This window comes from Aspergillus heteromorphus (assembly GCF_003184545.1).
Source record: "Aspergillus heteromorphus CBS 117.55 chromosome Unknown BO70scaffold_2, whole genome shotgun sequence".
Taxonomy (NCBI): domain Eukaryota; kingdom Fungi; phylum Ascomycota; class Eurotiomycetes; order Eurotiales; family Aspergillaceae; genus Aspergillus; species Aspergillus heteromorphus.
Genome location: NW_020290407.1, coordinates 1,131,154 through 1,153,909, shown reverse-complemented (window position 1 = coordinate 1,153,909; position 22,756 = coordinate 1,131,154). Strand labels below are relative to the sequence as shown.

The 22,756-nt window shown below is 52.9% G+C and overlaps 7 protein-coding genes across 7 annotated transcripts; 5 read left to right on the top strand and 2 right to left on the bottom strand.

The window, feature by feature from the left end:
- Positions 1-256: 256 nt before the first annotated feature.
- On the top strand, positions 257-3,675 carry BO70DRAFT_392685 (Metallo-dependent phosphatase; the record flags this gene model as incomplete). The annotated part of the gene is made up of 4 exons (XM_025546301.1): positions 257-587; positions 645-2,289; positions 3,062-3,107; positions 3,151-3,675. 4 exons carry the CDS (start codon positions 257-259, stop codon positions 3,673-3,675), a joined length of 2,547 nt encoding a protein of 848 aa, XP_025403462.1.
- Positions 3,676-7,377: 3,702 nt separating this feature from the next.
- On the top strand, positions 7,378-9,231 carry BO70DRAFT_83072 (uncharacterized protein). Its single transcript, XM_025548760.1, has 2 exons — positions 7,378-8,331; positions 8,387-9,231. The coding sequence occupies exons 1-2, from the start codon at positions 7,750-7,752 to the stop codon at positions 9,119-9,121; spliced, it is 1,317 nt and encodes a 438-aa protein (XP_025403461.1). The 5' UTR covers positions 7,378-7,749; the 3' UTR covers positions 9,122-9,231.
- An 823-nt stretch (positions 9,232-10,054) lies between these two features.
- On the top strand, positions 10,055-14,837 carry BO70DRAFT_425932 (putative UDP-glucose:glycoprotein glucosyltransferase; the record flags this gene model as incomplete). The annotated part of the gene is made up of 5 exons (XM_025547734.1): positions 10,055-10,203; positions 10,276-10,629; positions 10,689-11,517; positions 11,567-11,827; positions 11,886-14,837. The coding sequence occupies 5 exons, from the start codon at positions 10,055-10,057 to the stop codon at positions 14,763-14,765; spliced, it is 4,473 nt and encodes a 1,490-aa protein (XP_025403460.1). The 3' UTR covers positions 14,766-14,837.
- Positions 14,838-14,951: 114 nt separating this feature from the next.
- On the bottom strand, positions 14,952-15,949 carry BO70DRAFT_358453 (exosome non-catalytic core subunit RRP40). The gene has a single exon (XM_025542300.1). It carries the CDS (start codon positions 15,899-15,901, stop codon positions 15,059-15,061), a length of 843 nt encoding a protein of 280 aa, XP_025403459.1. The 5' UTR covers positions 15,902-15,949; the 3' UTR covers positions 14,952-15,058.
- Positions 15,950-16,260: 311 nt separating this feature from the next.
- BO70DRAFT_376800 (ribosome-associated complex protein SSZ1) lies at positions 16,261-18,664 on the top strand. Its single transcript, XM_025545150.1, has 5 exons — positions 16,261-16,369; positions 16,466-16,502; positions 16,567-16,693; positions 16,751-17,522; positions 17,577-18,664. The coding sequence occupies exons 1-5, from the start codon at positions 16,280-16,282 to the stop codon at positions 18,252-18,254; spliced, it is 1,704 nt and encodes a 567-aa protein (XP_025403458.1). The 5' UTR covers positions 16,261-16,279; the 3' UTR covers positions 18,255-18,664.
- Positions 18,665-19,368: 704 nt separating this feature from the next.
- Positions 19,369-20,564, bottom strand: BO70DRAFT_410652 (SUR7/PalI family protein; the record flags this gene model as incomplete). Its single annotated transcript, XM_025547262.1, has 4 exons — positions 19,369-19,856; positions 19,932-20,114; positions 20,190-20,448; positions 20,552-20,564. The coding sequence occupies 4 exons, from the start codon at positions 20,562-20,564 to the stop codon at positions 19,607-19,609; spliced, it is 705 nt and encodes a 234-aa protein (XP_025403457.1). The 3' UTR covers positions 19,369-19,606.
- Positions 20,565-21,076: 512 nt separating this feature from the next.
- Positions 21,077-22,751, top strand: BO70DRAFT_307479 (uncharacterized protein). The gene is made up of 4 exons (XM_025540079.1): positions 21,077-21,445; positions 21,555-21,740; positions 21,874-22,176; positions 22,241-22,751. The coding sequence occupies exons 1-4, from the start codon at positions 21,380-21,382 to the stop codon at positions 22,622-22,624; spliced, it is 939 nt and encodes a 312-aa protein (XP_025403456.1). The 5' UTR covers positions 21,077-21,379; the 3' UTR covers positions 22,625-22,751.
- The last annotated feature ends 5 nt before the right edge of the window (positions 22,752-22,756 follow it).

The following is a 22,756-nucleotide window of genomic DNA, read 5'->3' as shown; positions in this document are numbered from 1 at the left end:
AGATGATCGATCACACCTGGATACAGAAGCAGTATATGATGTGTCCATCGCCTTAGCCTGTAGCACAATGCTACCATTGCCTCGTCTGTCGGTCAGAGTACGAAAGGCTCTGGCAAAAGAACATTAGAAGCTCCCATCTCGCATTTCTTCAATCTCTGCTTCTTTCGATGTTGTATCCAGAAACACTGGATACTCTCACTCCCCAGGCACGACTCCTTGGAGAGAACCTACTAGCTAAGGAGCCAGTCCCTCCAAAATGGGAGTCCTATCCCTCCTTTTCACAGCATTCCTGTCGATTTCAGCCACCTCTGCCTGTTCATCATGTGGCGGAGACCAAGGCTCCTCGGGATATCCCAGGTTCACCCGTCGCATGCAGCCTGGGGATGTGACCGCAGAGACAGGTCCTAAAGCGCCTCTGCCTTGGGGACAAATCAACTTTATCCACACCACAGACAGTCATGGGTGGCTTGAAGGACATATCAAGGAGCGTAATTTCGGTGCCGACTGGGGCGACTTCCAGTCTTTTGTGGAGCACATGCGCAAAAGGGCAGACTCCCTGGATGTGGATCTTCTGGTCATTGATACTGGTAAGCATGTCTTCTTTTTGAAATTGATTGACCTCCATTAAGTTGCTCTGACCGTAGGTGACCTGCATGATGGAAACGGTCTCAGTGACGCAACGACTCCGAACGGCGAATACTCCAATACCATCTTCAAGAGGATCGACTATGATCTCCTTGCGCCTGGAAATCATGAGCTCTATAGCAGCGTGGTCGTCAATCAAACGTACCAGCAGTTCACCAAGGTATACACCGACCGCTACCTGGCGAGTAATATCAACACAACCATCACAGGCGAGAATGTGCGTCTGGGAGCCCCGTACCGGTACTTCACGACGAAGCGAGGGATGCGGATCATGGCTTTCGGGGTGATGTTCGACTGGAAACCCAGTGCAAAGGTCCATGCTACGATCCAGCCTGCATCGCAGATGATACAGGAGAAGTGGTTTCAGGACGCTGTTGACTATCAACCCATCGACCTGTTTGTTCTGATTGGTCATAATCCGGTCCGTCAAGATGAATATAACACCAGTTCTTTTGGCTTGGTGCAAGGCGCGATTCGAAAGCGGCGTCCTGATGTTCCCATTCAGGGGTTCGGAGGCCATACTCATATCCGCGACTTCAAATGCTTCAGTGAAAGGTCGTCTGCGCTGGAGTCTGGGAAATACTGTGACACGGTCGGATGGCTGGCGTTGGGTAATATTGAATCATCAACTTACAATGGGACCAGGACCCCTAGCGGTGTTCCAGCCCCAAGAAAGACCTGTCATGCCTCTCTTAATGACGATGAAGAAGCTGGCTTTGCGGGCGACGACCACCAAATGGTTATGACCGCACCGACGACGATCCCCGTTCTTGACCGTCGCTACCTCGACTGGAACCGACTCACATTCGCATACCACGCCACCGGGTCCCAAGACATATTCGACACTTTGGAAGGATTGAATACCACCGCCGACATCACAGCCGAGCGAGAGAACTTGAACATAACACACCGGTATGGCTGCGCTCCAAAGACCTACTGCTTGTCCTGTAAGCCAGTAGGACATGAGCGCAACATCTATACGCTCCTGCAGAAGGTCATGTCAGCTATAGTCATCAACGAGACTCGCGCAGACCAAGCTCGTATAATCATCTTCAACAATCAGACAGTTCGATACGACCTCGTCCAGGGCCCGTTTACCCTCGATGACTCCTACATTGTCATCCCCTACGAGGACACCTTCAAATACATCCCCGATGTTCCTTTCGCGTACGCGTCACGCTTATTAAACGAACTGAATAAACCCTCCATGTCGAATGAGAGACGATCCTTGGGCGATCCTGCAGCGTCGCGATCAATCAACCCCGCTTCATGTCTGGATCCTTCCGACCCCGAATGGGCTGCAGCAATGGATCCCCAAACCGGGCTCTACCAGCGGAGAACGCTCTTCCGTCGCGTCCTCCCGCATGACGCACTCGTCCCGGGATATAAAACGGCCGATGATCTGGGGACTGCGGGGGATGGAGACGACACGCCTCACGCTGCATACGACCCCATCGAGAATCCCCATTATATCCAAGCTAATGCAGGTTTTCTAGCAAGGAATGACCCTCGCACTGTGGATGTCGTGTTCTCGAGTCATCTTAGCAAGGCGATTCCGCCGGTGTTAAAGAGACTGGGCTTTAAGGATACGGGCGCGTTCGATTACACCCCAGCGAATATCACGACGAGGACGGTAATCCCGGAGTATGCTCTGAAGTATTGGCAGGATAACATTAATAGCTGCCCAGTAGGTGGGTATGTAGATTGAGAGTGGGGTTGAGGGATGAAATGGGTACAGGAGTTGAAGCTCGACTAGTTGTTTGTTTTGAGTGATTTGAAGTGTGACGTTTGATTCCTGTGATTGCGGGGTTTGCATAATAAATAGGTTGACCCGCGAAACATATCCTGAGATCAAGTGGACATAAACACTTCAAAAAAACTAAGCAGATCATTGAATGTGCCAGTTCGAGAACCAGGTGACACCTCGCGCTAGAAATTGATCTGACAGAAAAGCTAAATCGTCAACTTACTTTGTGCTCGTATTCCCTCCCCAGACTCAAAGAGTAGGTAGCAGTAGCTAAAGTGTATCTGGATGGCGATGGTGGCTCAAGGCCGGTTCGGGCCTCACACCCCCTTAACGCCAAACGCCAAACCCAACAGCCATTTTATGCCATGCACAACAAACAAACTCTCCTCAGATGCGATCAAAAAGTCATTCCAATTTGCCCCGTACAAAACAAAAATATTCCTAGCCAGTCAGCCCGTTGAAATAATACTCAACAAGAAATACTACTACTACTACTACTACTACTACTGTACCTTGATATCATTCCCGTCCCTCGGTCGCGAACTAGTACAACTAGGTAAGTATTTTGTACAACCATGTATACTGCGCAGATACACGGCCATGACACAATTATGAAATAGTAGTTTGAAAAAAAATCCACACCCCGCAGACACTGACCGCTCCTTGCAGAAATGACAGCAAGAACAAGGCCAACCTTGCTATTATTGAATATATTGTGTGTGAGAACTTGTTGTTGATAATCCCAACCCACGGTGCAGATGATCAGCGTCGGCCTCCATCGACAACTGCATGCCTCTATCCTGGGAAGCAGAGCTATCTCGCCACAGACGTGCCTTGTGCAGCCCCCAAGCGCCCCGGCACCAATAATGACCGCCGCTTGCGCATCCCCCGGCTGCTCTAGCTCCGGTAGCCTTCGCTGCACCAGTCTGGGTTGGAGGGATCTGGACGAGCCCGGGACGTTCTTCTCTCATCGCGATGTCGATCGCTGGCATTATCACGTCTACGCCGAGGCTGGTGATGCTTCTCTTCCTAAGAATGAGATCGTGTCCCGCTGCATTGGGAAGACGGTTTATGGAGATGTCGCGGTCGACGGGTCTTCGAATACCCAGCCCAATGATTACTCGGAGGAGTTCACCGAGGTCGAGTTGCTTCGCACCACGTCCCATTACATCGGGAAAAATGCGGCTGCTGAGAACAAGCGGAGGGAGAGCGCCAGAGTCGCTGGGCTGTTCGGCATGCCGCCTGGGTTTATGCCTGAGCACAAGACTTTCACGATGCCTTGAAAGCCTGCAACACCTGCTGCTTTCGAAGGGACTGGGGCATATCCTGGAAGATAAATTGAGATGAGATTTATGTTGCTGGATATGCTTGGTGGCACTTGTTTTTTTTTTTTGAATATGTATGCCTGTGTGGTTTTCTGAGCCATGCCAGGCCTGGGTTTTGTATGGAAGAGCTGATGATGATGTTGAGAGATTTGGGGAATGACACAGAAAGAGGATGGATCTGTGATTTGAGATACCAAAGCCCAGCTGCTTTTGGGTTCTTGTCTGACTGCACACGGTACTCCAAGTCAAGGTTGGCAAATTGTTTGTTGTGGGGGTGAACACTTGCGCTAGTAGTACAGAGTATTGAAGCAATATCTGTTTCTGCTCGATGAATTTGAAAGTCCGTTCCCGATCCCCGATCCTCGTATGAAGTGTGCAGGCCGGGAAAAATGAAGCCGGCGCCACCGCATTGTCCTACAAATCACCTTCCTGGGCCTCACCGACTCCCAAATGCAAGTGTTGCCTAGATGGTGCAGCTCAGCTGCGGAATCAACCAGCAGCAGGTCATCTCATCCGGTGGCCAATAATCGGGGTGTACAAGGTCCGGGTAGAAGATGGGCTGCATTGGGTTACACCTGCACTTCGGAGAAGAAGTGCAGGCAAGCTGACATTAGTGAGATCTGACGGGAGTGTTCGTGATTTCTGCAGCATGTGCAGGGTCAGGTACCAGGACCAGGTTGCTTGATTGGGCTGAAGAATCACCCGCCAAATGCGCTGACGGGCTTCGCTGCAGGACGTTTGATTATCTGCTCCGTGGTTTGCGCATCGTGGTTGGATGGGGGCAGAGATTTTCTATGCGACTGCAAGAGAGACAATCCCGACTATCGATTAGCCACCTGCCGTGAAACCATTGCTAAGAGATCGCCGAATCCCAGCACCAGGGGGCGGCATTATCAATCGCTGTCTCGGATGAAGTGATATCGACGATCTTCTGCTCTTCAGTCTTCCCGGACGCCAGCTGAAAGGGATAAGCAAGGCATCTGAATCACCCGCAGCTACAGAAGGGTTTTGTTAAGTAATTGTGCTTTTTTTCTTTTCCTCCTTCTGTGACCTTGTCCTTCTTGCTTTTTGTTTCCCTGCAGCCTAAATGGGGCAGGACAGTGCACCCCTCGTGGGCAAAAAGGGGTGGATCAGTAGTGACCACATCCCACTGTCCCTGCAGAGGTAGGACTTCGATCGATCGTCGCACGGACAGTGGCCAATTCTCAGGAATTCCCGTCTGTTTCTTGCTTTTTTTTTTTTGCCCAGAGGGAAAGAAAAGAAACGCGACCAATGTATCTACTCCGTCCTCTCCCTATCTCCCATGACGTTGCGGATATCCGATGTTTCTACGGACTTCCCGTCAGTCGCCTCTCAGTACTATTGACTGCGGTCCGGCCGATCAAGCCGCGGTATCTAGTCGGAGGCTGATCTGCATGATGTAAACTAGAACTTGCCGGACAGAACTTTCCTCCATTGGCAATTGATTAATCGAAAGTCAATCGATTATAACGAAAACATGCGATGCAATCATGTCACGACGCGAGAGGTTTTATACTCCGTATACGGAGAAAGTTTTTGCCCGTGGCCTGTTTCTCGGACTCGCGTTAGTCTGTTTCAGGTAAAACAATGGAAGGAAAGATGAGGTCAAGGAAAGGACACATCCTACTAACGACGCTGTTGTCTGTCGTCCTGGTTAAGTTTCTGATGTGTATGCCGTCCAGAATCATATTGTGGACGGCCGTACGCAATAGGGAACTGAGCCTCGAAGTGACGCACTGGCGATTCTATTTATTGCCGAGCGGGCGATCCGTGAGCCAGCTAGACAGCTCCATAGTCCTTACGTATCCAGCCCGTAGATAGCCCGTAGCTAGCAGGTGCCCTCATCTCGCCAATCTCTCGCCAGTCACCATTGACCAACGCCTGGAGGCTCCGTGGGACTCGTGGGAGGTGGTCCTGACTCTCCTGAGAGGCTGAGATAGATTGCGTGTCCTGAATCAAGCCCCACCGGAGTGTCCCCGAAAACGCGTGCGGATCCTCCTGGAACGGACTGACACCCCAAATGACAGGCACGGAGAGTTCGACCGTGGGAGACCAGCAACGGGTCGGACTTCGGTTGCTGGTTCCTCCTCTATCTTGTCCGGTGTCAGACTGTTGATTGATTCTGAGGGGTATCCGTGTGATTGATCAAGCCGTCTTCCATCGACTGACCGAGGCTACCCGCAAGAAGCGTTGCAAATTCGGTCTGATTTGTGCGGCGAAAGATCGAGACCCCCACAGCCACCAGAAGGAGCGCCTGGGCTCAATTTTGAATTTCCAGACACCCACCGGATTCGGCCCAATTACGGAGTATCGACGGCCTAAGCCCTCCTGGGCCCCTGGGGCCCGCTGGGGGGGAGGGGTTTTAGTTCGTGCTGACCACGAAGGGGTTTGCTCCTCCGAGGCTCCGGACGGTCTAAATCCAGCAGCTGGGGCCCGGAAGCTGGTTACGCGGAACTCGGGCTGGACATTGCCTGCATCCCCCATGCGTCTCTCCCATGCAACCCGGAGTGAGTCAGTCGGCGTAAAAATAAATCGACCGGAGGAGCCAGATGTGGGTTGCCTCCCAAGCTCGAGAGTCTGTTGACTGACCCCCACGACAGTAGTAGTAGGTACAGAGTACATAGATAGATAGAGACTCAATTGGATAGGTAACATGGGGGATGGACATAGGTGGAAAGTGTAAACAAACAATCCATGGACCGTTAAGACGGGTGGGCGATGATTGGCACGCGGAACGGTTGGAGGTGACATCCATCTTCCATGGAACTGGGATGAGGCCGATCGATCCTGGAGTGGACGCAGCGCCACTGACTGGCCGGGCAGCAAATTGAGGCCGGTACCTACAGGAGGGCGGCCGCCAATGAGGGGGCGGGCCCGAAGTGGGTGCGGCAAAAGTCCAGAACCACATGCGTTTTCATTCATTCACTGCAGTCACTGACATGCTTCGCTGCTCCGTCTGTTCCGTCTTCCCCTCCCAGACTACTGTTTAGTCTAGTCTCACCTCATCGTCTTCTCAACTCTACAAATCCTCGCTCACTCGCTCACTCGCTCACGCCCCCCGGCGCTCCTCCTTTGTTCCAGAAATCACACTTTCCCTCCCTATCTTCTCCTTGGGCTCCGTGGCTCTCTCTAGTATCCCAACTAGATCACGTACTTCCGACCCCTTCCGCGCCCTTGTGTCTCACTCGTTCCCCCTCCGCTGTCTACCCACTCACTGTCCACACTCATTCTCCACCAGGACTTCGCGGTGACGCTATTGCTTTCTAACGCCAATTCTACCGCGTACCTGCTGCTGCCTCATCGCTCTTTGGCTTCAAAGGGTCCTTCCGTGAGAAAGGGGCCACAGTTTCAGCATCCGACTACTTCGATCACCTCCTTTTCTGTGACGTGATTCGTCCCTTTTGTTTGCTTGGAAAGCAACCTTATCCGGAGACTATTGCTTCTTTGTGTGACTTGGCTCATACAAGTCGATCAGCTCCCTTGATCTGTTCCCCCATCCTCTGTCCCTTATTTTGCTTCCACTATTTGGAAAACAAAACACCCAATCAGCTGGAACGATCACCAAAAAAAGTACCAACTGCGTCGACCCAGCACTGGACGACCAATCGTTGCCATCCGGATTCAACCGAGTCTCACCCGCAGGGACGGTTGCCCCTCTCACCCAATACGAAAGGGATAGACCCTCTCCTGCTCTCCCTAGCCAAGGAGAGTCAAGGACCCTTTCCTTCGATTTTTCGAGGTGCACAGCCGTGCTATGGAAGCATAGGTTACACGCAACTGATGCCAGCCGTCATTGCAAGTGACTCTAGTCTGCTTTGATTGTCTGCACCTCTATCACGTCACACACAAATAAATCCCTGGCTTGCCTTCTTTTCCCCGAGTGGCCCCAGTCTGCTTGGATTCGGTGACAGGCTTTTATATCCCGGCATCGTCGTAGCATCCCGCCGACTCGAAGATTTCAACTCTCTTTTCGACATCGACTCTCGTTTCCCCCTCTATCATCCGCACACAATGGCGCGTCACGAGGAAAAGATGGATGCCCCCGACGGCTCCGCCTTAACCTGGATTTTTGACCATTGTCTTCGCTATCCAGGTACATATGAGATCCCGTTGCGCACCATGTACGAGCTGAATTGCAACCCCACGAGAACACCTGTGACCGGTACCCGTGCTCCCGAGACTGCCTTCCATCGGCCATCCAATTCGTCCACCTCCCAGGACTCGGTTGATGCAGCGGCCGATTTCAGATTTCAGTTGACCCACCAGATCGCTCGTTTGCCCTCGCAGCCGTGCTCGCTACCCTCCAGCTTCGTCACCTCGTTCCTGCGTCGTTGCTTTACTCCTGAGCTGGAAGAGGTTGATTTTCCCCAGGCACTGACCGCTCTGGACTATCTGAAGGATCTGGAGAATCGTCGCAGAAAGGAGGTTGCGGCGGCACTGCAACGGTTGGGGGTGGAGCCCAAGGACGTGCAGGGCAATACTGAGCTGGCGGAGAAGTACCCGGGCGTCCTGGCCTGGCTTGGGAATATCAATGCACAGGCTCGCCGAGTGGAGGCTCTTTACACTCAGGTCTATGTTGGCCTGCGCCGCTGGGTGAGTACTCTAGATGATAAGTTGGGGCGGGGTCATTGCTAACCTGTTTCGCTAGACCCTGATCAACGAGATGTTGATGGAACCATTCAACAAGGCCACCTGCAGCGCTATGCTCAACACACTCTTCCCACCTATCACCGATGCAACTGTTCCTCCCACTTCGCATCTGACTGTGGAGATTCTGCGATCACAGCGGGATGGGTTCTTCCGATACATTATCGCCGTCGAAGCCAACGGCCCAGATGTCCTGGCCAAGGTCATTGCGCAGGGTGCACGCGACGGAGAAGAGAACGGCTGGCCTGTGGTTAGGGAAGCACTGGACAAGTACCTTCGATCGGCCAATGATATCATTGACGAGTGTATGACGGTGACTGGCCCGCTCAGCTCTGAGGGACTGGAATCGCAGTCTCGTGGTCACAAGGGCCGCAAGGTCGATTCGGGCATCAGCTTCGGTTCGTCGGAGAATATCCTGGGAGGCGATGGTAACAAGAGCTGCGAGGATGTCGCGGAGAAGCCCCTTCCTCCCCCTCCCTCCAAGGGACACAAATCGGGGTCTACCTTGGAACGGCTGGCTCGCGAACTCCGCAAACTGGGCGAGTCTGGAAAAACCAAAAACCTCAAGAAGATGAAGTCAACAAGTGCCCTTGGCGCTCGGTCGGGAAATTTACACAGCCGTTCTGAAGAAGAATCAATCTTCGAGATCGACGAGCAGAAGCGCCGGCGACTGCTATGGGAAGCTTCCAACCGCAAGAAGACCCATGCGAAACAGTCTAGCACGGACTCCCGATGAAAATGGCTCGAAGGACAGTAACCTGGTGTTACACTTCTCCATTTTCATTTTATTCACACACACACACTCTCTCTCTTTCTTTTCCTTCTCTTTTCCCCTCCCAATTATGCCATTCACTTTGATTTGAAAAGCAGAAAAGCGGGAATAAACAAAAGCCTGGATGCTTCAAAACTGGACTTATTTGGAGTTGAGCTGCGAATTTCTCGAGGTTTAGGGTGCATCAGGCTATCGGACGATTTTTTTTTCTTTGATTTTCTCGGGTTGGTTGGGCTGGCATAGAAACCGAAAAGGCGTATGGGCGGACATTTTCAGCGATTTCTGGCAAAATGGGGGCTGAAAGGCACAGCAAAAGCACAAAAGCTGGAAAGATAAAAGTGCAGAGACATTTGATCACGACTACCAATTGAAATAAATGATTATGACCATGTTTTATTAGCAAAGTTTCGTAGTCATGAAATTCTATTTCGTTTGAAAAAGGGAATCTCCTCCCCTATCTATCTCAAGGTGTCAATAGGCTCGGCTGTATGGAACAATAACCACCATGGACCAATGAACGACTGGCGTTGAAGACACGGAAGTCTGGCGTTTTTGGCCGCAACGCCCCCCGTAGCAGCTCTCATCCCGCGAGGTGGCCATATGCTGTTCATCTACTCCGTACACTGCCCCAAACACCCATCAGCAAGGCTCCCGGACTCAACATCCTTGCGAGATTACCGGTTCAATGTCAACTGGACATATTTAATGTCTGCTTGATTTCCTGTCTGTGGTTCTTCTCACGAACTGCCCCATTGTTGCCATTGATTGCGTCCTCCGATCTACCCGCCCGTGATGTGCGCTTGCTAGCTTATCGGGAGTAGCTAGCTAGTAGTCGATACCGCTGCCGTCCACTGTTCCTCCGTACCTGCTACTAGGTGTCTATTGTGGAGTGCCATGATGGTGTCCGGACCAGGACTTGTCGCTTCATGGCGACTAACCTTTGTTTTAGTTGCTTCTCTGCTGGCTGGTCTGGGGCGAACCAGTCCATCGGTCAATGTTGCCCTCCAAGCTTCGTTTGACGCCGCGCCCTACCTGATCGAGCTATTGTAAGCAAGGCTCTACCCCCCTAGCAGTCCTAACGGAGCACTCTAGCTCTTGATACTTACATCGGATGATAGAGAAACTGCCGCCGAGGAGAATTCCACCTCATACTTCCCATTGCTTGACCGTATCGCCGATGGAGCTTTCGATGACGCCGTGACGGACAAAGAGCTCTACGATCGCTTTCTCGAGATCGTGCATGAAGATGGACACCTACGGACCCCCGAAAGCCTCTCATCCTTCAAGGTTTCGTTGGCTATTCGGTCCGCCAGTCCTCGGATCACCGCCCATTACCAATTCTATAATGCCTCCGTTCAACATTCGTTGATGGCTGCGCAGGATGCAGCCTGCCCGGTTTGGGTTCACCTGGATGGGAAGCAATATTGCTCCTCCGCTATGGAGCGGGCCCAGCAGGATGTTATGGGATCAGAGTGAGTGGTCACTGCGAGCCGCATACTTTTGGGAAATTGGCTAATATCTGTACCTGTAGTGAACCCCGCGAACTTCCCTTCGATCGTGTCTTCGGAGACTCCTCTCTCCCCCCCGCGATTCTCTATGCAGACGTTGCATCTCCCATGTTCAAGGATTTCCACCAGTCATTGAGTGCACTGGCCAAGGAAGGACAAATCTCGTATCGGGTGCGCTACCGGCATCCTCAGCATTGGAGGTCGCGTCCTCTCTTCGTCTCTGGATATGGTGTTGAACTTGCGTTGAAACGGACAGACTATATTGTTATTGATGATCGGGCTGCTGAACAAAGAAGCCACGATGACGTGGACTCCAAGACGTCCGATGACGTGGAAAGAGATGATTTGGATGACCTGAAACCTTTGTCTTCAAGGGAGGTTTCCAAGCTAGGATTGAATGCAGCCAGCTATGTGCTGGAAAGTGAGGATCCGTTCGATACTCTCCTGAAGATATCCCAGGACTTCCCCAAGTATTCATCTAGGATTGCGACGCATGACATTTCCTCTGAGCTTTTGCAGGATATTCAGGCCAGCAGACTGATGCTTCACCCTGGGATGAACACGTTGTGGATCAACGGTATTCAAATTTATCCCAAAGAAATTGATATCTTCACTTTGTTGGATCAAGTTCGTCGTGAGAGGAACCTGATCGGCAAGTTCCGCAACCTCGGCCTCTCTGCCAAGGAGGCCGTGGAGCTTTTATCTCACCAGATCCTTGGGGAGGCTTTGGTGCAGGATGGCCCTCCGCGCTACAACTACCGGGATGAAATTGAGGGAGGCGGTGTGATTATGTGGTTGAATGACCTCGAAAAGGACGCGCGATATGAATCGTGGCCTAGCGAATTAGCAGGGGTACGTGTAATTCAGGAGGTCTCAGGACCAGGCTGCTAACATTCATTAGTTCATGCAACGCACACACCCCGGCCAGCTCCCAGCAGTGCGTCGTGATGCAAACAACATCGTGTTTCCTGTTGATTTGTCTAGCGCTGAAGATACCGATATGGTTATCAAGACTATCCAGGTCTTTGTGAAGAATAAGATCCCCGTGAGGTTTGGCTTGATCCCGGTCACCTTCTCTGATGGAGCAACTGCACAGTCCAAGGTTGCTCATTATCTCCAAGATACATTTGGTCTGGCGAGCTTCATGAAGTACTTGGAGACGGTGAGTACCATTCTGCCTAATTCTGTAGCCGTTATCTTCCGCATGCTAATCCGACCAGTCTGCCTCCAAGAACAAGCTCGGTTCCCCGGATAAGGCCTCATTCAAGGCTGCAACCGAGGGCCTAGACGTGCGTCCTGATAAGCAGTCTCTGTCACTCGAGGAAGTTTTGAAGAACGAAGAATTGGCTGTTTTGGCTGAAAGGACATCTGCATACACGAGCCGGCTGGGCATGACAGAAGCGTCTCATGCGTTTGTCAATGGTGCCCCTGTGACTCGCGACGACAACTGGCCTCAGGAAATGAGCACAAGAATCAGCAGAGATACCCAGCTGATTCAAGAACTGATCGCCGATGGGGAACTGGAGGAAGAAACATGGCTGCCTTCTCTCTTTCTTGACGATGCCTCTGATCGGCGTAACCCGGAACTTATCCCAGATAACCCCAAGGACATCCGCGTCGTCGACTTGGTGAACGTTGCCGACTTGCGGGACTCGCAAGGTGAGCTTCTTGACCAGCTGCCTCGCCTCGCCTCAAATGGCAAGGATGCACTTGATAGTACTCATGTCATCGTGATCGGTGACTTCGATGATGAATCCGGCCATGAATTGCTCACTGCGGCGCTTGGGAGTCATACGGAGAATAGCAATGCCGAGATTCTTTTTCTACATAACCCCAAGTCTGAAGCATCTTCCGGGAGCGCGTCTACTGCGATCTACCGGTCTTTGAAGGAGAACAAGGGAGCAGATGCCGCTCAAGTCCTGAATGATATCGCCAACTCAGACTCTCCGTCACACAAAGAAGCCCAGAGCATTGCTCACTTCTGGAAAGCCCAGCAAGCCCTAGTCACCGAATTTGGGCTTTCTCCCGGATCGAGAGCACTCATAATCAACGGAGGGGTTATTGGACCTATTGCAAAGAACACCGCTGTCTCATCGTCCGACTTGGACCAGCTTCTGGTTCATGAGAAGAGCAGGCGGGTCACCCCGGTAGCAATGGCAACTGAAGAGCTCGGGCTCGGTAACAAGATCTCTAGCCCGCTTGCGTTCGCTCAGCTTACGTCTCTCACTGCCCCGGATGCACCTAATGATTTCGTCAAGGAGACCTCAGGCTTCCGGCTCCTCCTCTTCGACCGATTGAACGACTCCCGTTCAACAATTACTGTCTCCAATTCGGAAGACCCCACGATTACTATTCTAGCCTCTATTGACCCTGCCGCAGAGAAGGCTCAAAAATGGCTACCAATTCTGAAGGTTCTTTCCGAGCTAGACGGTGTCAGGTTGAGGCTAGTTATGAACCCGCGGGAAGAGATCAAGGAGCTCCCCACGAAACGCTTTTATCGCTACGTTCTTGGCTCGGAACCATCCTTCAATGGTGATGGATCGGTCTCTCAGCCCACGGCCTCCTTCTCCGGCGTGCCAGTCGAGGCTCTCCTTACTCTGGGAATGGATGTTCCCTCTACGTGGCTTGTGGCGCCGAAGGACTCTATCCATGACCTTGACAATATCAAACTGAGCTCTGTTAAAGACGGGTCTGATGTCGATGCTATATATGCTCTGGAACACATCCTTATAGAAGGCCACTCCCGAGACACGACCACGAATTCCCCACCAAGGGGAGTGCAGCTTATTCTTGGAACTGAAAACGACCCTCACTTCGCCGACACTATCATCATGGCCAACCTCGGCTACTTTCAATTCAAAGCCCAGCCTGGACTGTGGAACATTAATCTGAAGCCTGGTCGCAGCGAACGTATTTTCAACATCGACAGCGTTGGCGGGCAAGGCTATTACCCCCAACCTGGGGATGAAAACACCGAAGTCGCCCTTCTATCCTTCACAGGCAAACCGCTCTACCCGCGCCTCTCCCGCAAGAAGGGTTACGAGACCGAAGAGGTGCTCGAGACCGGCCCCAAGCCCGGCTCGGCGATGGACTACATGTCCAAGGGCTTCAACTTTGCCTCGGACATCCTGTCCAGTGTCGGAGTCGGCACTAAAGATGGAAAGCAAGCCGACATCAACATCTTCTCCGTCGCCAGTGGACACCTGTACGAGCGCATGCTAAACATCATGATGGTTTCGGTGATGCGTAACGCTCAGAACCACTCCGTCAAGTTCTGGTTCATCGAGCAGTTCCTCTCGCCGTCTTTCAAGTCCTTCCTCCCCCACCTGGCCAAGGAATACAAATTCTCCTACGAAATGGTCACTTACAAATGGCCCCACTGGCTGCGCGAGCAGAAAGAGAAGCAGCGTGAAATCTGGGGTTACAAGATCCTCTTCCTGGACGTCCTCTTCCCTCTGGACCTGGACAAGGTCATCTTCGTCGACGCTGACCAAATTGTCCGCACCGACATGTACGATCTCGTCTCGCTTGATCTGGAAGGCGCTCCTTACGGTTTTACTCCCATGTGCGACTCTCGCCACGAAATGGAGGGGTTCCGCTTCTGGAAGCAGGGCTACTGGAAGAACTTCCTGCGCGGCCAGCCTTACCATATTTCCGCCCTGTATGTGGTCGATCTGAACCGCTTCCGTGCCCTCGCGGCCGGTGATCGTCTGCGCGGCCAGTACCAGATGCTGTCGGCGGACCCGGAGAGTTTGAGCAACCTGGACCAGGATCTGCCGAACCACATGCAACATTACATCCCCATCAAGAGCCTGCCCCAGGAATGGCTGTGGTGTGAGACGTGGTGCTCGGATGAGTCCCAGTCTCAGGCTCGGACGATTGATCTGTGCAACAACCCCATGACAAAGGAGCCCAAGTTGGATAGGGCCAGACGGCAGGTGCCTGAGTGGACAGAGTATGATGATGAGATTGCGGCTTTGTCGAAGAAGGTTGACTTGGAGCTGCAACAGCTGCGCGCGGAGCAAGAGAAGGAGCAGGTGCAGGAACTTGCTGATCAGGAAGATGAAGAATCTTCGGGTTGGGATAAGGATGAGCTTTAACGGGCTCGCTGTGACATAGATCGATTGTTTCACTTTCAAGTGTAGAGAAAAGCACGTATATTACGATGTATAGCCATCTGGAGCAGCATCCAGTGCGGGTTAATATCTTATTCTCGGTTCCGTGTCCTTTTACCTATAGCATGCACATCAAACGCCTTCAGGCTAAATACCAGGAGCAGTACCATGTTCATAACCTTTTAATTACTCTAAAATCATCAACTGACGCCTGATGCCACATAATGAACAAGAAGAGAAAGCATCCATCCACCCCATCCGATCCCACCATATCCCATCTAAACCTCGATCTTCATCTCTCGTAATATCCTCGACACCAGCTTCTTCTGATCAGCAGGCACCAAATCATGCTGATCAATGGTAGTCAAGCAGCGACCGATCGCCACCGTCGCCTTAACAGCAACATCCCCGCCATTCGAGCAATCCACCCAAACCTTCCCATTCCTACCCACGGCGATCTCAAAGCCACCGACCTTCTCCAACTTCTTGCCCAGTTCATCCAACACCACCAAACCCGCGACACCATCCTCCTGCTGCTGCTGCCCCGACGCCGAACTGGCCCTCATCAGCCTCACTGCCATCCCGTTCGAGATATCAAACACCATGCCCCCCGTCAGATGCCCCAAACCCCCAGGTTCCGCCTTCCCGGTCGCCGGATTCACACAGGTCAATTCGACCTCAGCGCCCGCGCCCAGCCCGACGGACAGCACCCGCGCGTACACCAGATCGCCCTGCTTCAGCATCGGACGGGTCTTCTTCGTCGCGCCCTCGAACGCCAGCTGGCCCAGCACCACGTGCGGTGCCTGCGGCGTCACCATGCAGTGGAAGTAATCCGGGCTGGAGTGGTGCACTTGCGCGATCACGAGGTCGTTGACGACCGGGATGTACCGCCGGTTCGGCGATGAGAGGATCGATACCGCGTTCTTTTTGGCGTCTGTTGTGAAGATCCCCGCTTGTGTGGCTGTGAGGACATGGCTGGGAGTGGAGGAGGTGGGCTTGGAGGAGGGTGGTTGCGAAAGTAGACGGAGGCCCGGGCCGAGTCGCAATGGGGCGGAGCTGCTGGACGGGAGGTATTCGGATGGGATTTCGTCTCCGGGGAGAAGGATGAGGGGAGACGACATGGTGAGTGGTGTGGTTCACTGCGGAGGTTCTGCAGTGCAGCAATATGGTGGTGAGTGATGAATCGGGAAAAAGAAGCAAATCCCAGGCTTATCGGATTGGTGGCTTATCGACACGTGAGGATGAGGCACGTGGCTGTGCGGTCGGAATGACACCGCCACAGACAATACAGAACAACCCACTATCGATAAGCGCACCGCCACAGATGCCCGCCAATTGCAAACCAGCCAAAATTTTTTTCCAATGGGGCAAACCAAAGCGCGGCGGAAGACAAGCAGCAGCCCGACTTTGACTTCCTCCATTATTGTCGCTTTTCTTCAATCTCTCTCTACCCAATCCCCCCCCCCCCCCCCTCCCACCCCCCACAACACACAGTCAAGATGAGCTCCGAAACTAACGGCGCCGCCGAGAGATTCGCCATCGGTATCTCCTTTGGCAACTCCTCCAGCTCCATCGCCCGCCTCAACCCCGTATGTGCCCTCTGTCTCTCTGCCTTCGGCATGCCCCGTTTGATTTTGCCGATAGTCGCTGTGTGAGAGGGTTCGCTGACTGGGAATGCATTACAGGAAGGCAAGGCTGAAGTCATTGCCAACGAGGAGGGAGGTTAGTCTTAAACACATCCTTGCCTAGTGTCTGATTCTTGAAACCCACCTGCTGACCTGAATAGACCGTCAAATTCCCTCCGTCCTTGCGTACATCGATGGCGAGGAGTACCACGGTACTCAGGCTAAGGCCCAGCTTATCCGCAACTCCAAGAACACCGTTGCCTACTTCAGAGACTACCTTGGCAAGGAGTGAGTCGGCCCTTCGCCGCAGAGCCTTCAGGAAGGATGCTGACAGAGTTCTTCCAGCTTCAAGTCGATAGACCCTACGCCGTGCCACAACTCCGCCCACCCCCAGCAGAACGACTCCACCGTCGCTTTCTCCATCTGCGACACCGCCAATGAGACCCCCAACACTGTCACCGTCTCCGAGATCACCACCCGTCATCTCCGTCGTCTCAAGCAGTCCGCCTCGGACTACCTTGGAAAGGAGGTTAACGCCGCTGTCATCACCGTCCCCACCGACTTCAAGGACTCTCAGCGTGAGGCTCTGATCGCCTCTGCCAACGCTGCTGGCCTGGAGGTTCTCCAGCTCATCCACGAGCCCGTTGCGGCTGTCCTTGCCTACGACGCCCGCCCCGAGGCTGTCGTCACCGACAAGCTGGTTGTCGTCGCTGACCTCGGTGGCACCCGCTCCGATGCCTCCGTTGTCTCTTGCCGTGGTGGCATGTACAGCATCCTCGCCACTGCCCACGACTACGAGCTCGGTGGAGCCACCCTGGACAAGATCATCATCGACCACTTCGGCAAGGAGTTCCAGAAGAAGCACAAGACCGACCCCCGCGAGGACGTCCGTGGTCTGGCCAAGCTGAAGCTGGAGGGTGAGGCCACCCGTAAGGCCCTCTCTCTGGGCACCAACGCCTCCCTCAGCATTGAGTCTCTCGCCAACGGAATCGACTACGGTTCCACCGTCAACCGCACTCGTTACGAGCTGCTGTCCGGCAAGGTCTTTGCCCAGTTCACCGGCCTGATCGAGCAGGTTGTCAAGAAGGCCGGCCTTGATGTCTTGGACATCGACGAGGTTTGTTTACATATTCTTGTTTTATAATGCGAAACACTCTCTAACAGTCTCCAGGTCATCCTTGCTGGTGGTACTTCCCACACTCCCAAGATCGCCCAGCTCACCGCCAACATCTTCCCTGAGACCACCAAGGTTCTTGCCCCCGCCACCTTCATTGGTGCCATCAACCCCTCTGAGCTGGCCCCCCGTGGTGCCGCCATCCAGGCTTCTCTGATCCAGGAGTTCGACAAGGAGGACATCGAGCAGTCCATCCACCCCATGGTCACTGCCACCCCCCACCTCCAGAACGCCATCGGTGTCGAGTTCACCTCCGGTGAGACCGTTGACTTCAAGGCTCTCCTGAACACCGAGACTGCTCTCCCCGCTCGTCGTCTTGTGCAGTTTGCCGTCCCCAAGGAGGGTGGCGATGTTTTCATCCGCGTCTGCGAGGGTGTCCGTGAGATCAAGGTCACCAAGCCCGAGCCCAAGGCCAAGGAGGAGAAGCCCGCCAAGACTGAGGAAGATGAGGAGGACTCCGACTTCGACTCCGATGACGAGGAGGAGGAGGAGACCCGCGAGATCATCTGGAAGACCGAGAAGCCCATTGCCGAGCTGGCCGTCAAGGGCACCAAGGCCGGCTCCAAGGTCGAGTTGATGATCCACGTCAACGCCGACTTGGGTCTGCAAATCACTGCCAAGGAAGTTGGCGGCCAAAGTGCCGTCCGCGGTGCCGTCGAGGCCCCCAAGGCCTAGGCAGCCTGCTTCCTTCCTTTTTAACGTATAATTTTCCTTCCTCATATATCTTTGATCATCTCAAGACCTATAACGTTGCATTGTTTCCTATGAATCGATTTCTTAGAATCTTAAAACGTGATCTGTTGGACATCATTTCTTCGTTATCCCTTTCCCTTTCCCTTCCCTCACCCCCTTCATCCATAACCCCACCTCTCTGTCCCCCTTCGGGTACCCTTTGTTGTGAGCAGGCCATATCCTATCATCCCATGTCCACTATTGCTGCCTTCTTCCCACGGGTCACGGTGAAGGGATTCCGAATGCTCTCCACACACATTCTTGTCTTGCCATGACATGACTTGATGATGATAAATGTATCAACGAAGGCTTCTGAAAAGTATATAGATCTGTATTGAAGCAGAGGATTCCCTCAATAGATTTGCTGAATTGAGAATTATGTCGTTGATTTGTAGTTTATATACATGTTGAAGTTGATGACGTGAGTTGGGTAGCGTAATTTCTGTGTGCTTTGTACTTCCACACACTTTTAAGCATGTGTGCAGACAGACATCTACAAAATACTTAGGCTAGCTTGTACTAAACCGCTCACCTGACTACACACCCTGGCAGCCGTTGATTCACATATTGATATGTCTTCTACGTAGTACATCGATTTCAAGACTCATTTTATGTCAGATAGCATTACTCGAAAGCGGGTTAGGTTATATTACAATTAAGGTGTAAATACCGTAGATATAAGACGCACAGTAAAAGGAAAAAAGAAAACAGGCGGGGAAAAGATATCGTGGTACATGTCATCAATCGATTAATAATAACCAGCTGTAACCAGCCAACCAACCAAACAAGAAACCCAGCAGAGAGAGAGGGATTTATCATAGCGTAGCGTAGCGGAACGGGAGAGATATTAGCCCACGTCTGGAGTTCTGTCCACTTCCTAAGTAGAGGAGAAGGAAGGAAGATAGGTAGCAAGGAAGGATTACTCCCGTCGGGTTCGTAAAGGAGGGTATGAGTCAGTTTGTCTTGCAAGTTGCAAGTTGCAAGTTGCAAGTCACAAGAGAGTCATCGTAGTATTATAAAGACAGGTTGTGAGAATGGATTGCGTCTCAAGTTGAAAGGATTCATATGAGCCATGTGGATTATTTAGTGTGCACCATGTGGGCGGGATCTGTATGTGGGATGCGAAGGGCCGGGTCGTTCACAGAAAGTTTCTGGTCTCGCTTTTTTCTTTTCTAGAGAAAGCTTGAGGGCAGGAGAGACCTAAGAACCAACCAACCGCACATCGGGATTTCGGTGGTGAATAAGGAGAGGCACGCTCATTCCATCCTAATCAAGTGATTGTGGTAAGTGAAAATTTAAGGGGCAGTCTCCTTGTTGCTTCGAACGCTGGATGGGCGGCGAGCAGAAGAGAAGAATCCGCGACGACGGTGCTCGCGGCCACTGTAACCTCTCTCTTTCCGACCAACGGAACCACCCATGCAGTAGCAGACACATGCGATTAGCAGACAGGCCACCGCGGTCCACATGAATGCGAACGCCTTGGCGCCGAGTTTGGCTGTCTGGCCGTTGGCGCTGAACTTGTTGCGACCCTCGACGTAGACGGCGCTGGGTGAGTGTTAGAAGACACGCTCGGGTGGGAAAATGTAGGGTGTGGATTGTGGAGCGCAAGTGAAGACTTACGTGATGAGGCAGGTAGAAATGATCTGGAAAATGAGGGCGATCCACGCCACCAGCGAGGAGACGTATCCTCCGATGCGCGTGCACATAGCCAGGAAACCGGTGAACAGCGAGACGACGCCAAAGAACAGGGCGATGAGGAGGAAGGGGAACGAGAACCGGGAGGTCAGGTAGTAGTGATTCGTTCTGTGGGATGGATGTTAGATACGAGGACCACAGATGTATGTAGTAGTAGTAGATCGATCTGGAGTTGATGCTTACCCGATGAAGGCGGCAGGGATGTTCGTGTCGGTGTCGAAGGTCTCATGGCTCGGGGGGTCGAAGGGGTAGTCGGGAACGGATGATCCGCATTGACTCTTGCCATTGACCACAGCGCATAGCTGCCAGTAGGTCCAGCGCGACAGATCTGGGGCACCTGGGATGTTGCTCGTGTCGACTTGCAAGAAGTAGATCTCGTTCAGCGGTCTCGAGTTCCGAGCTCCACCTAGCAAAGTGAGGAACATAAGCAGGAGCGCTCCCGCTGTGAAGAACAGGCCTAGAAAGCCCAGTGCCGCTCCTAGAGGGTGTTCGGGTCAGTTGCTGGGCGATATGGGTCAGTTTGATGGGTGGTGAGGGAGAATTACTGCTGAAGACCATGGTGATGGTGCTGTTGGCAATTTGGGCTCGATTTTGCAAGTTTTGGTGTATGAAAAGCGCCTAAGAGGTCTAGGTTCCAGGTGCAGGGTTTTCTGCCACTTTTGAAGGGGGAAACTAGGGTCGGGGATTGGAGGTTAAGGAGGGAAGAGAGGACAACAAGACAAAGGGTGTGTGAGGGGACGGGTTAGTCGGGCAGGACTGGTGCTAATAAAGCGGGTATCCGGAGAAGCCGGTAGCTGGTAGCAGCGGTGGTGGTCCCTGGGGATCAGGAGTGATATAATGACCATGAGGGCGCATCATCATCGGGGTAGGTGTCCCCCAAGTTCATGGATCATTGGAAGTCAAGCATTGAGGAGATGACGATATCGACGTCATGGTTGCACCAGGCCCCGCTAACTGCCCTCGGCTAGCCTAAACCTTAGCGGCAGCCTAGCCCCGATCGGGTAGGCCCGCCTGTGCGACCGCCGTCCATGACGTTGTCGAACTTCTGCCCGTCGCTGCAACTTCGTCCACGACAAGACGTTGCACCACCACTCCCTCTGGGCCACATTGAGTTGGTACCCGGTTGTTCTCCTCCCGGACCGACGTGGATCAAGCAAAAGTCAATGCGGAAAATTTCTCTGTCAACTTCGTCACCAACCTCCCGGACGGACAATCCCTGTTGCCTATCATCCATCCCCCCTACTAAGGAGCCTTATTCGACCTCTGCGTCGCCGTACCTACTTTCTAGGTAGGTAGGTCCTCGGGCCCTGAGGGACTCCCGATCCTTCCGATCCTCCGAACTCGCAATTAAAGCTGTTGGGTCGAATCTCAACATGGCCACCTGGGCATACCCACCTCTGCCTCCCAAACGCCTGGAACAGGAAGTTGATTCCGCATTGGTATGTCCTGCTTTCCCCCTTTCTCTCATTTTTGAGTCTATCCGAAGATACGCCCGTCACCATCCATAGAACAGTACACTATTTACGTCTCTGACGGCATATGCTATAGGCGAAAGAGTTAGAATGGCTGTTACGTTCCCTGCAAGACTCCCTTTCCTCCTTGAGGGAAGGTCTCCATGAGTGCGCTGCCTTGCTGGCTCCCAAAGAGCCGGGATCGACACTAGTCCTGTCGTCCTTACGTTCCGAAAGTGTGAAAGGGTTTGTGACTCGGGTTGGGACGAAAATTGTGAAAGGCGTATGTCATCATCTACTTGGGTCTCGTTGTTCAGCCTTATCACATGGGCCCGCAGTTACCGAGCATTGGCCGTTGCTTATCACAGGCTAGTGCCTTGCCTGCCTGATGATACTAACCATGCTTGTTGTCATAGGATATCCAACTCCGCCTTAGTTCCCTCGCCTCACGGGGCGCAGCTACCACTCGCTTGTGTCTGGCCAACTCCCCTGCAGCCCCTGAGCTCGTTCTAAGCCAGTTGGCTTCGGTAAAGAACCTGGTCAATCAGAGTCTCGATATCGTCGACGTAAGCACCTGGACAGGTGATCCATTGAACGCTACGTTCATCTTCAGCCAACTGCACCTTTTGCGCGAAACGATCACCGATGCACGGCAGATGCTCAAGGGTGATACTGACAAAGTCAGAGGCAAGTGGTGGGAAACCAGTGCACCTGAGGACGTAAGTGAAATCCGCGGCCTTTGCTCCTTTCGTGATGAGACCGTAGCTGAACTGCAACCGCAAGATGTTCGACCCTCCCCTGCCACCGTACCTGTCCTTCCATCTCTCCATCGCCGACTCGGCCCTCTTACTACATCTAAGAACCCTGGAGTCTAACACCCCCACGCATACGCCAACGGCGTTCGCGACGGACATCTCTCTCACGGGGTTCAACCTGCGAGATCGAATATTTGGGGCTCGCCATCGCCCTCACGATGAGGCCGGTGATGTGTTCACCTGGAAAGGAGACGAAGTTAAGGTCAGGGAAAAGATCCGCGTAGAGAGCCAGGACCCTAGCTTGATGGCCGTGATGGCCAAACTGACCGCCCTCGAGCACGAGGTGATGAAGTGGATTTCAGCGCTGAAGGTGCTCATGGGCAACGAGGATACGGACAGCGATTCCCAGTAGTGTTCTAGCATTTGTAAATACCATTATCGGCTATACCCAGTCATTTGGAACCCAAAAAGTTCACGCGGCATATGTGGTAGTATCTGGCTGAAGGTCTAGATGGATTATGTAACACAGCAATTCTCGGCAGCC

Excerpts from the sequence above, each read along its gene's own strand:
- BO70DRAFT_307479 (XM_025540079.1), top strand. The coding sequence starts at position 21,380 with ATGGCCACCTGGGCATACCCACCTCTGCCTCCCAAACGCCTGGAACAG. Across the intron at positions 21,741-21,873 it reads GGACGAAAATTGTGAAAGGC|GATATCCAACTCCGCCTTAG; the intron begins GTATGTCATCAT and ends TTGTTGTCATAG. Across the intron at positions 22,177-22,240 it reads AAACCAGTGCACCTGAGGAC|ATGTTCGACCCTCCCCTGCC; the intron begins GTAAGTGAAATC and ends TGCAACCGCAAG.
- BO70DRAFT_358453 (XM_025542300.1), bottom strand. The coding sequence starts at position 15,901 with ATGTCGTCTCCCCTCATCCTTCTCCCCGGAGACGAAATCCCATCCGAA.
- BO70DRAFT_376800 (XM_025545150.1), top strand. The coding sequence starts at position 16,280 with ATGAGCTCCGAAACTAACGGCGCCGCCGAGAGATTCGCCATCGGTATC. Across the intron at positions 16,370-16,465 it reads CCATCGCCCGCCTCAACCCC|GAAGGCAAGGCTGAAGTCAT; the intron begins GTATGTGCCCTC and ends AATGCATTACAG. Across the intron at positions 16,503-16,566 it reads CATTGCCAACGAGGAGGGAG|ACCGTCAAATTCCCTCCGTC; the intron begins GTTAGTCTTAAA and ends TGACCTGAATAG.
- BO70DRAFT_83072 (XM_025548760.1), top strand. The coding sequence starts at position 7,750 with ATGGCGCGTCACGAGGAAAAGATGGATGCCCCCGACGGCTCCGCCTTA. Across the intron at positions 8,332-8,386 it reads ATGTTGGCCTGCGCCGCTGG|ACCCTGATCAACGAGATGTT; the intron begins GTGAGTACTCTA and ends CTGTTTCGCTAG.